The sequence below is a fragment of the Mesocricetus auratus genome, unplaced genomic scaffold (genome assembly GCF_017639785.1).
Source record: "Mesocricetus auratus isolate SY011 unplaced genomic scaffold, BCM_Maur_2.0 Super-Scaffold_100007, whole genome shotgun sequence".
In the NCBI taxonomy this organism is placed as follows: domain Eukaryota; kingdom Metazoa; phylum Chordata; class Mammalia; order Rodentia; family Cricetidae; genus Mesocricetus; species Mesocricetus auratus.
The window spans coordinates 97,341,837-97,353,680 of NW_024429191.1; the positions used below are offsets into that span (position 1 = coordinate 97,341,837).

Below are 11,844 nucleotides of genomic sequence, written 5' to 3' on the forward strand. Positions count from 1 at the left end.
CACTCCGCCCCTGACCACTGAGTAGCTGGCACCCCTGGTGCTCAGGGCCACAATGTTGCGCGCAGAGCTCATGGCTCCTCTCACCCCTCAGCCTCATTACCCAGCTCACAGAGGGGCAGCCCTTGGATGTGGGGCTGGGCCCTTCCAGCCTGTACCCCACAGCCCTGCACAAGCGCCCCCCCCCCCCCCGCGCAGCAGATGCAAGCAGAACGTCTTTGCCTTCTGCTCATTGCCTGGAGCAAAAGCGGGAGAGGGTGGCTCCGTGCAGGATTTCTGAAAATGGGGGTACGGGAAGACAAGGCACCCAGGAGCATCCCTCTCCTGAGCCCTATAGCCCCGGAGGAGGGCTAGGTGGCAGGGTCACCCTGTGTACTTGACAGACGTGTACAAGGCAGGGAACTGGAGGGGGGACCCATAGCTTGGGGCACAGGACTCAACATCCCCTAAAACAGAAATGAAGTCCGGGGGAAAAAAGACAGCATCTGACCAAAGAGTTGACCCAGGGACCAGAGGGGAGGGGCTGGGGCTGGGGAGGGGCCAGTGGGTGACAGGAAAGAGACCAGATGTGTTTCAGAGGAAATGGACACTTGGCGATGTCCTGGGTTCCCGAGAGGAGTCTTGGGCTCACGACTATGTCATCTGCAGGTGAGAGGTGAAGGAGATGAGACGTGGATTGGAAACTGGGGCCTCAGAGTTTGAAAAGCCCAGGGACCCTGGAAATTGTGGGGAGGCAATGTCTCGATGCAAGCCGGAGAAAGCGAGCCACAACGGAGAACTTTCTAGAAAGCAGCGTGGCCCTCAGTATTACAGGATGTGGAGAAGCCAGAGAAGTGGAAGCCCAAAAGCACCCAGGGGAGTTTCTGACTCCAGGGTCACTGGGCAAGAGGGGGAGTTCTCCGGGCAGAAGATGGCTCAAGGACTCGCGGGGGGGGCAGGGGAGCGGGAGAGCATGTCCTTTGCAGGGTTTTAAGCCCAGGGGTGAAAGGTGGACGTGTGACTCCTCGGAAAAGGAGGCACGGGGGAGAAAGGAAAGGATCATGCAGACTGAGGTGCGACTCCCGTCAAGGGATTGTCAAATGAGCGGCGTTGGAGGGGGCTTACTGGACGGGACGAGTCCCTGAGGTCCACAGGGGATGTCACCAGGCAAGGGCTTACGAGGCACTATTGGGGATCCCCTTGTCTGAATCCTGCAGGGCAGCCCACACACCTCGGTGTCCCCCCCCCACCTCTACCCCCGGGTCTGTGGTGCATGCATGTGTGGCCGCTGCAATAGTTTCAACTCGGGAGACAGATGAGGATTAAGTAAGGGACTTAATCCTTCCGGAAAACCAGGACTGCATCCTGAGTGCAACGGTGCGACCCCAGGACAACCAAGGCATCATCGCTAGAGAAAGGGGCGCTCTGAGTCACGCCCTCCTCCCTTCTTTGCTGGGCGAGCTCAGTCCCGCCCCGGCCAGGTCAGGATTCACCAGCGAAGGGTCTCAGAAGACCGGGGGTGTGCAAGGTTGGATCTGCGGGGTTGCGGTACGCCCAGCGAGGGTCCTCGGAAGGGACCCGTGGTGTCGGGAGTCTGGGTCAGGGCTTGAGCAAGGCTCCGTGTGCCAGAGGGGTGGGGAGGCGGGTGCGCGGAGTTGCAGATCCGCAAAGCAAGCGCCGCACGGGAGAGATCCTCCGGGTTACACCGGGAGGGTTTGAGGGCTCGCAGCAGGTCCGCTGAGCTAAGGCGCGGGCGCGGACCCCAGGCTCTCCCCCCCTCCCCTGCCGGCCGCTCCCGCCCCCGCCCCCTCCCCCTTCGCCGCCGCCGCCCAACGTCGCCGCCGGAAAGTTTGCAAGCGCGGAGCCGCCGCGCCGACCCCGACCAGTGGCTGCTAAATTCCAGACCCCGGCGCGCTCGAGGACCGCGAGGAGCCCAGCCCTAGCCCGAGCGACTGAGCGCAGTGAGCATTAGGGTCGGGCCCTTTGGGGGACAGTCCCAGGCGGTCCGTGGGGGCGCCGGAGCACCGGCGTGACCAGGGCGCGCAGAGGAGGGCAGTGAGGAGCCCCGTTCCGCGGGCCTGGACGTGGACCAGCTGTCCCTGGGGTCTTGGGCGTCGCGGTTCTCGCCCCCCTCCCCACCTCCGGTCGAAGACCTCAGTTTCCAACCCGGGGGATGTGTCGTACTGTTTGGACGGTCACCTGATCTCTAACCGTCCGACAGGTTAGAGGTCTCCACCTCTCCCTTCTGTCCCCTGGGAGCGCAATCCGGGAGCCGACGCCGTGAGAGGGTGGGCGCAGGCGGGGGTCCTGCTGCCCCACTGAGCGCCTAAGGTATTCCAGCTCCCCGCCCATCCCCCAACGGCTCGCTCATCCTCCCCCTCCCCGGTTAGATCCGCGCTCTCCCCTCCTATGCTTCCCCGATGCCCAGGACTCCCTAGCAGTGAGTGACCCACTCTTGCTGGGATAGGGTGAGGTGTGCAGGCACCCCGCCTTGAGGGCTTTCCTTCCGCAGGTCACGATTGTTCACTTTGACCCTTGCGAGCGCGCTTGTCCTGCCCGCACCACCCCCCGGCTCCCCAGCGGCCCCCTTCCCACTTCAGACCCATGGAGTTCACCTCTTTCTTGGCTCTGGCACCCTCCGAGGATCGACCAGGAATATTTTGCTGCCCTTCTGTCTTGGAGACATAAGAGGGGGGGAATTAATCAGGGCTCACCCTGGCGGGTGTCGCAGGGCTTGCCCGCCCCCTTTCGAGGGAAGGACTCAGGGATTTTGTCAACAGTCTGTGGACCCTGATCCTGTCCCTGCCCTAGGGCTATGACCCGGGCTAGTTCCTCTGTTTTGACCAAAAACCCTCTTCCAGTTGGTAACTTTATTCCTCGGATCAAAGACTTTGCCAGCTCTCCAGCTTTGGCTCCTAGGGAACCAAGAGCCTCCCCAGTGATGCCTCTTTCGGTCACTGGGGCCATCCATCTGACCCTCCCCTCAGCCACCTGCAGAGAAAAATCGGTGCCTCACTGGCCACACTGCAAACACCCAAGAGTCCTTTGCCCTGTTGGGGCCGGCTGGGAGCAGTGGTGGCATGGGGCAGTTGCCAGTCCAGGTGGCTGGTGTGCCGGGTGTGAGCTGTGAAGAAGGTGGGGGGGGGGCACAGGCGAGCGCTTGCGCTACAGACAAGACAGGCTGACGTCTTAGGCATTCAGGCTCCACGTTTCATATGCAGCTGCGCCTCATGAAATCTGACACCCGAGAGGGGGGTTTCAGTCCAAGGAGGGAAGGGAGGGTAGGGTCCCTGGTCTATTGTCCCTTACCTCCATCTGTTCCTTGCCCGGGAGGTAATAAGGTGGAAAAAGGGGACACGGGAGCAAAGGTGCTGCTGTATCCACACCTGGCTGTCGTCACCCCAGGGCTAGGACTATGCTCTCATTGGATGAATATTTATCAGTGCCGACGGCTGTCTGGGTGTCAGTATTTACCTCCCACTGTGGGGACAGGAGGCAGACGGCACGGGATACACAGATTGATCAGTCCTGTGCTACAGATGACAAAGCCCTGTACCATCCAGTGGCACAGTCCCCTTCGGTGACTGGAAAAGGATTCCCTGTTAGTCTTTTGTGTGTGTGTGTGTGTGTGTGTGTGTGTGTGTGTGTGTGTGTGAGACAGGGTTTCTCTGTATTGTTTTGGAGGCTGTCCTGGAACTTGCTCTGTAGACCAGGCTGGCCTTGAACTCACAGAGATCCGCCTGCCTCTGACTCCTAAAGTGCTGGGGTTACGCCCAGCTTCAGTCTCACATTCATCCCCCTCTGTGGTATGGGAGTAAGCCCCCTGGGCAAGCTGCCCTGAAGGAAGATCTGGGGGACATGAGGGTCCAATCCCCTTCTTTTGGGGCTTGCTTGTCTCTGAAGTTCCCCGTTGATTTTCAGCAGCCCCTTCCTACGATCAGCAACATGGTCCTCCTGGCCCTGGGAGGTCAGTAAGGTGGGGTTCAGGACGTTCATATTTTCTTTTCTCCCCCACCCCACCCCGCCCCGAGACAGGGCTTCTCTGTGTAGCCCTGGCTGTCCTGGAGCTCACTCTGTAGACCAGGCTGGCCTCCAACTCAGATCCACATGCTTCTGCCCCCCGAGTGTTGGGATGGCAGGCTCCTGGAACCACCCGGCTGTTGAACAGTCATGTTCTCAGCCAGGGCTCTGGAGGCAGACCCGGGCTCTAAAGACTGTTTGCCCCCTTCCCCCACTGAACTGATTTCCACCACCACCTCCCCATGCCCATTACCTGTGTCCCCACTATCCATCCCTTTGTCACGCCGCCCAGAAGCTTTCCCATCTCCAGCATTGCTTTTCCAGGGCCTCTGGGAGACCCCAGCAGCTCTGGGGTGGGGACCAGGCATAGTGGGTGAAGGACCAGCTTCTGGTTTCTCCAGACCCAGACCACTAGTGACCTGGGAATCAGATGGGGCTATCTGATTCAAATCAGAATAAGGCCACTTGGTGACCCAGAGATAGGGACAGTCTGAACTCCTCCTCCTCAATCTGTTTGCTGCTTTGTTCCCAGCAAGAACCCTCTACTCTGTGGGTATTTATTTTGTCCCTGAGGTTCAGAAACCAGAGACCTAAAACTCCTGTATCTTACCTCCTGCCAGGCTCTATTGACCAAGAGCTAGGCTGGGGAGTCCCATAGTAGGCTTCCAGCCAGGTGTGCCTGAAGGGAGGGCAGAAGTGAATGGGGGTCCCCTCAAACTGTTGCCTCTAGAACTGAACTGGGCTTACCATAGCAGGCTAAAATACAGGGACCCCCTTTTCTGCCAGCTGGGACCCCCTGCAAATCCCACTCCCATAGCCATATCCATGTTCCTCTCTTCTCCTCTTCACCCTCCCTCTCCAGCCCACCTGGGGAGGGGGGGTCTTGCTATATATAGTCCTGGCTGGCCAAGAACTCACTATATAGAGAGGCTGCCCTGGAAATTTGGGTGGTTCCCCTGCTTCCACCGCCTAAGTGCTTAGGACTACAGGTATGCGCTGCCGTACCTGGCTGCCTACTTTTTTTTTGTTTGTTTGTTTGTTTTTTGGTTTTTCAAGACAGGGTTTCTCTGTATTGTCTTGGAGTCTGTCCTGGAACTCGCTCTGTAGACCAGGCTGGCCTTAGACTCACAGAGATCTGCCTGCCTCTACTTCCCGAGTGCTGGGACTAAAGGAGTGCGCCACCACCGCCCAGCTGCATTTTTTTTTTTTTGGTGGCCGTCTATTTTATATCTGCTTGTGGGTGCACTCAGGAGAGAGGCCCATCTCTACAGGCCGCAGGGAGAAGCTCTTCTCTCTTCCACCACGAGAACCCATCAGAGCCCAGAAGGGTTCTGATGTGGCCGGCGTCGGGCTGATGTGTGTATGTGGCTGCCACTGCCCAGGACCTGTCACTGGTGTTCCTGTGTCTTGCAGGCAGCATCAGGCAGGGGTGTCCCTCATCTGGGCCCTGGCAATAGCAGTGCTAAATCTTAGAGGGACGTGCTGCCAGTTTGGTGCCCCAGGTGGCCAAGAGGCTCGGTCTGAGAGTCTCTGTGCAAGGTTCACAGTGTCATATGGAGACACTGGTCCTGGGAAAGGGACATATAGGTGGCAGAGACCACCTAAGCACATGACCCAGATTACCTGGCCCCTGGCAGTCCAGGAACTGCCCTGGTACAAGGGCCAAGTGACGATGGGCCTGGGCACTATACCCTCACTCTCTTTATCATGGGTTAGATTGTCTGGGCCAGTCAGCTTTCCAAGGATTAGGGTGGGGAAATCTAGGCTCAGCCAGGGCAACAGGACTGAGGGGGATGGTAGTGGCAGGGGTACCACTCTGAAAGATTTGGGTGGCCCAATAGGCTGACTGCTGTCAGCCAGCAAGCCCAAGGTAGCAGGAAAATAGTTGCCCATAGTCACCTATCTCTGGATTGGCAGTGGGAGCTACTCACACGCCCCCCCCGCCCCACAACCCCCCTGATAAGCCTCAGCTATCATTTGGCCTTAGGCTCAAGGGCTTGATCTTAGGGAACAGGGTTCTCTATGGACTCTCTCCAGACTCCATTAACCTGACTCTCTGCAGCCTGCGGAGGGGTGTATACACCCCAAGGATCCAGACGTGTAACCCCTGCCAGATGTGGGGGGAGGCTACCCAGAGACATGCCCCTCACCCAGCTCCACAGTCCCTACCCCCTGCTGCTGCTGCTGCTGTCATGCCTGGTGAGTGCTGTAACTCCACCCCCCAAACCCTGCCTGCATGGAGGGCTGGGCTGTCTGCTCGGTACAGAAGTGCTGACAGCTCTCTGTCCTGTCTGTCTTTCTGGCTGCTTGCCCATCTGTCTCCCAGGCAAAGGCACCCTCTGCCCAGGTGATGGACTTCTTGTTCGAGAAGTGGAAGCTGTACGGTGACCAGTGTCACCACAATCTGAGCCTGCTGCCCCCGCCTACCGGTGAGTCCCACCCGCGTACTCCTGTGACCTTTTACCCTGCCTGAATGTGCAGTGTAGAGACCTTCCTACGGAATTGTGACAGTAACACTCAATGGCTTTTTCCTGCCCAGCCACCTGCCCCCAGTTTCAGGCCAGGTGACTGACCGCTAGGGGCAAGCGGCTTCCCCAAGGCTGCGTAGTCAGGAAACAGTAGAAATGCAGGACAAACTGCTGTCCTCCCTGCTGCAGGATGCCTCTGTGCCCGGGCAGCTGATGCCTCTGCTTTCACTGCTCACAGTGGGCAGACGGCGGATAGGGTCAGCAGCAGGTGCCGAGAGAGATTACATCCATACCGCTGCTCAGCAGGGATAGATGACCAGTGCCTAGGAGAGAGGGAGAAGGACATAGGAACCGTGGATGGGACTGGGCCTGGAAAGGATGCCAGCCAACCTGGAGAACATCTGGGAAGGAATGTGTTATAAGGGGCCAGTGAGATGGCTCGGCAGATAAAGGCCCTTGCTCTGGGACCCACATAGTGAAAACAGAAATGATTGTTGCAAGTTGTCCTATGACCCTATGAGCTTATGTGCACACGTGTGTGCTTCTGCGTACATGCATGTGTACACACAGATACACACAATAAATAAACAAACAAATGTGAAAATGTAAAAACTAATTTAAGCCCGGCGTTGGTGGTGCACGCCTTTAGTCCCAGCACTGGGGAGGCAGAGGCAGGCGGGTCTCTGTGAGTCTAAGGCCAGCCTGGTCTACAGAGCAAGTTCCAGGACAACCAAGACTACAAAGAGAAACCCTATCTCAAAAAACCAAAACCAAAACAAACAAACAAAAAACAAAAAGCTCCCTACACACACACAAAAAACAACTAATTTCAAAAGAAGGCACAGCCCAGCACTCGGGAGGCAGAGGCAGGTGGATCTCTGTGAGTTCGAGGCCAGCCTGGTCTACAGAGCGAGTTCCAGGACAGCCTCCAAAGCCACAGAGAAACCCTGTCTCGAAAAAACCAAAAAAAAAAAAAAAGAAGGCACAGTTTGGAACTCATTTGAGACAGACAAACTCAACAGTTGACTGGGCGGGAGGGCAGGTGGGCATGGTCCAGGAGACCAGGGGCTATGCCTTGTGTCACATGTCAGGGAGGCAGCCCCTTTGATAGTGATGCCCCGGGGGCTTCTGGTCCTGATTTGGAGCCTCTCCTCCACCCGCCTTCATCTTCACAGAGCTCGTCTGTAATAGAACCTTCGACAAGTACTCCTGCTGGCCTGACACCCTGCCAAATACCACAGCCAACATCTCCTGCCCCTGGTACCTACCTTGGTACCACAAAGGTAACGATGGACGGAGGGCCTGGGAAGCTGAGGGGGGGTGGAGCATAGGGGTGGGCTGACCAGAGCCTCGCAACCCGCGTCTCAGTACAGCACGGCCTGGTGTTCAAGAGATGCGGGCCTGATGGGCAGTGGGTGCGAGGACCACGGGGGCAGCCGTCGCGCAATGCCTCCCAGTGTCAGATGGATGATGAAGAGATCCAGGTCCAGGTCAGCTCTGGAGGGTTTGGGGCAGGGCGGGGCGCGGCGCGGTGGGGCGGGGCGGGGGGGCGTGGTTTCACAGTGGGGCTGGGTGGAGGGGGCAGGGGATGAGGCACTGCCCAGCCCCGCTCAGCCTCTGGTTTGCAGAAGGAGGTGGCCAAGATGTATAGCAGCTACCAGGTGATGTACACTGTGGGCTACAGTCTGTCCCTGGGGGCCCTGCTCCTTGCCCTGGTCATCTTGCTGGGCCTCAGGTATACTGCTGTCACTCAGCTCGTCCCCAGTGTGGTGGTCGGGGTGGGGTAGAAGGACAGGGCAGGGGTGGTGCTGACTTGCCCATCATACAGGAAGCTGCGCTGCACCCGAAACTATATCCACGGGAACCTGTTTGCATCCTTTGTGCTCAAGGCTGGCTCCGTGCTGGTCATTGATTGGCTGCTCAAGACCCGCTACAGCCAGAAGATTGGAGATGACCTCAGCGTGAGCGTCTGGCTCAGTGATGGGGTGAGCCATAGACCTGAATGCTCCGCTCACCGGCCTGTGTAGGGTGGCGGGCTTCCGTGGACCTCACTCATGCCTCACTTCGCCCAGGCGGTGGCTGGCTGCCGAGTGGCCACGGTGGTCATGCAGTACGGCATCATAGCCAACTATTGCTGGTTGCTGGTGGAGGGTGTGTACTTGTACAGCCTGCTGAGCCTCGCCGCCTTCCAGGAGAAGAGCTTCCTCTTCCTTTACCTGTGCATTGGCTGGGGTGAGTAGGCTGCTGGTGGGGAGGACGGGAGGACGGGGAGGCAAGGTAACCAGGGTCATGGAACCACAGCGGCTGTTTCCCACAGGAGCGCCTCTGCTGTTTGTGGTCCCCTGGGTGGTGGTCAAATGTCTATTTGAGAATGTCCAGTGAGTATGGGTTAAGAGGATGGGCTGGGGCCGGGCGTTGGTGGTGCACGCCTTTAATCCCAGCACTCGGGAGGCAGAGGCAGGGGGATCTCTGTGAGTTCGAGGCCAGCCTGGACTACCAAGTGAGTTCCAGGACAGCCTCCAAAGCCACAGAGAAACCCTGTCTCGAAAAACCAAAAAAAAAAAAAAAAAAAGAGGATGGGCTGGAGCAGCTGGGGAAGATGGTGGTGGGCTTTGTGAAGTGACCCCGGGGGAAAGACGGGGGGGGGCGGGGGGGCGAAGGTAAAACACTTCGGCGGCGGCGAGAGATGTAAACCCAGGCTCTGGGGCTGGGGTTCGTTAGACACTCTCTTATCCTTCCTATCCTTCCTGGGGGGCGCTCAGTGAATCCCAGCAGATAGGGGGTAGGGGCTGGGGAGCTGCATGCATCACCAGGATGTAAGCCACTGGCCCCTGCAGGTGCTGGACCACCAACGACAACATGGGCTTCTGGTGGATCTTGCGGATCCCTGTCTTCCTGGCCATCCTGGTGAGGAAACAAGATGCTCGTTGTTGCCCTCAGCAGGGAAAGGGCCACTGGCTTGGCTCTCCCAGGTCCTTCCTTTCCTCAGCCTTCTGGAGAGGATGGGAGGGGGTGGGTGGGCAATCCCAGCATTTGTCTGCCAGATCCAGAGCTATGTGTCCAGGACTCACTTGGCAACAACCTCACTCACCTGCAGGGGGCTGGGGGGGGACAGACAACACTTGAGCCCCGTGAAAGACACAGGAAGTCCTCAGGCTGCCTCTGACCTTCGACTTCCTCACGCAGATCAATTTTTTCATCTTTGTCCATGTCATTCATCTCCTTGTGGCCAAGCTGCGTGCCCGTCAGATGCACTATGCTGACTATAAGTTCCGGTGGGCAAGGGTCAGGGTCAGGGTCAGGGCCCGGGCCAGAGAGGGGCTGGGGTTGCGGGCTGATGCCTTTGTCGGGAGAGCCCAGAAGCGCCCTGGCATGGGAGGGTGCTCAGTCCCTGCCTCTGCAGGTTAGCCAGGTCCACGCTGACCCTCATCCCTCTGCTGGGGGTCCATGAGGTGGTCTTTGCCTTTGTGACGGATGAACACGCCCAGGGCACCCTGCGCTCTGCCAAGCTCTTCTTTGACCTCTTCCTCAGTTCCTTCCAGGTGAGTCCCCGCCATACCCCACCCCTAGGGCCCGGAGTGCTATCCCTGACCACCCTCTTTCTCCAGGGTCTGCTGGTGGCTGTCCTCTACTGTTTCCTCAACAGGGAGGTAGGTAAGGCTGGGACCAGGGTCAGGACATGGCACAGAGGCCGGCCCTGCCCTGCTATGACCACACCTCCCTCCCCATTGTTACGGGTTGCATGTGTTGGATGTCAGGTCCCCCCCTCCCCCCCCCCCCGGGAGTTCAGTATGTGAGGTGATTCCCCACCGTCCCTGGTGACAAATGGCCCTGCTACACCCAATGTGGAATTTGCCTTGCTTTAGGTCTGCTTAGACTGAGGCTGGGCACCTCAGAGTCACCCAGGCAGGATCCTAGTGAGGTAGGGTGGCAGAGTGGTCTTACCTGTGGTTTCCGGTAGGTGCAGGCAGAGCTGCTGAGGCGTTGGAGGCGATGGCGAGAAGGCAAAGCCCTTAAGGAGGAACAGATGGCTAGCAGCCATGGCAGCCACGTGGCCCCAGCAGGGTCTAGACATGGTGACCCCTGTGAGAAACTTCAGCTTGTGAGTGCAGGCAGCAGCAACGGGACTGGCCTCTGTGCACCCTCTATGGAGACCTCCTTGGCCTGCCAGTCTCTCAGGGTTGGCTGACAACCCCACTTGAATCCCCACTGGAGCCCAGCCAGGCTGGGTTTGGAAAGGGCCTTACAGGACAACCCAGAACCAGATGCCTGGCCTAGGCTGGACAGAGAATACGGCTGGACAACAGCTTGCACTGCCCACATTCCCCCAACCTGTCCTGACCCTGGTATGGGCTGCACTGATGGGGTGGGGGTTGAATATGATGGAGAAGTTGTGCTATGAAGTGTGGGTGTTCCCATGTGTGTTGACATGTCCCATGTGCACAGATATATGTCCTTCAGTAAAGAGCTCAAGTAATAGCTGCTATGCATATCCTGGACAGCAGGGCTTGACGCACCTAGGGAGTGCTGGAGGAGTCTGGGAGGGCTGGACCAGCTCAGGCAGCAGCCGCAGCAGCAGCAGTGGATGGGGACTCACCAGGCCGAGGGGGCTAATGCAACCCAGGAATAGCTGTCCCCAAAGTGGTGCTTTGGGGTAGGGACCGCTTCCTCCAGGATCACCCTGAGCCTGATTTGCCCCCTTGAGGAAGGGTTTTTGGTAAAGACTCTTGACTCAGTCATGCAAGCCAGAGCCTTGCTGGGTGGAAATGGGACACGTGAAGGGCTGTGGTCAACTTCTAGGGCTGTCTCTTCCGCCCGTGCTGTGATGCCTAGTGGGGGTGTGAGGGCGGGGCGGGGAAGGGGGGTCAGCCGGGTACCTCTGTTCAAGCTGCTGGAAGAAAATGGTGCGGGACCCTGGGGGAGGGGTGCACACAGCCAGCATCAGGCCACGTGGGCTGTAGCTGCTCAGGCAGAGCCAGGCTAATTGAAGCAAATGAAGGGACAGGAGGCCTCTCAGGAAAGGTAAATAGAATGACTCACCTGCTGGGCCAGGGACTGGATGGAGCCTGAAGGGGGCCTTCCCCTGCCGGTCTCCAAATGCCTGGGAGCAGCAGAGAGGGAAGTGGGGGGGAGACAAGCAGGAGGCCCGGGTCCCCTGGCCCAGGTGGGTATTTGAATTACTAGGACTGGAAAGGCCTGGAAGTCAGTGAAGCTCACTGCACCTGCTAGAGACCAGGGGGTTCTGACCCTGCAGCTTTCCGCAGCTCATCCCAGACCCCGGGGCTCCAGGCCCCGGATCCTGAACTCTGGGTGCCTGCTGTGGGCCCAGAGCCACTCCCAGCCGGCACATGCGTTATGTACACTCTCCTTCACGCCGGCT

The 11,844-nt window shown here is 58.6% G+C and overlaps 1 protein-coding gene across 5 annotated transcripts; it reads left to right on the forward strand.

The window, feature by feature from the left end:
• Positions 1-575: 575 nt before the first annotated feature.
• On the forward strand, positions 576-10,943 carry Gcgr (glucagon receptor). 5 transcript variants are annotated; one of them, XM_021227012.2, is made up of 17 exons: positions 576-645; positions 1,194-1,457; positions 1,880-1,937; positions 2,198-2,307; positions 6,059-6,195; positions 6,323-6,425; positions 7,640-7,747; positions 7,833-7,954; positions 8,093-8,199; positions 8,293-8,449; positions 8,537-8,696; positions 8,782-8,842; positions 9,302-9,371; positions 9,651-9,739; positions 9,868-10,006; positions 10,073-10,114; positions 10,426-10,943. In XM_021227012.2, exons 5-17 carry the CDS (start codon positions 6,136-6,138, stop codon positions 10,651-10,653), a joined length of 1,446 nt encoding a protein of 481 aa, XP_021082671.1. In that variant the 5' UTR covers positions 576-645; positions 1,194-1,457; positions 1,880-1,937; positions 2,198-2,307; positions 6,059-6,135; the 3' UTR covers positions 10,654-10,943. The 5 variants fall into 5 exon arrangements, with proteins under 5 accessions (XP_021082671.1, XP_040606115.1, XP_040606112.1 ...); XM_040750181.1 differs by having other exon boundaries at positions 10,073-10,118; positions 10,426-10,623; XM_040750178.1 differs by having other exon boundaries at positions 9,868-10,114.
• Positions 10,944-11,844: the final 901 nt, after the last annotated feature.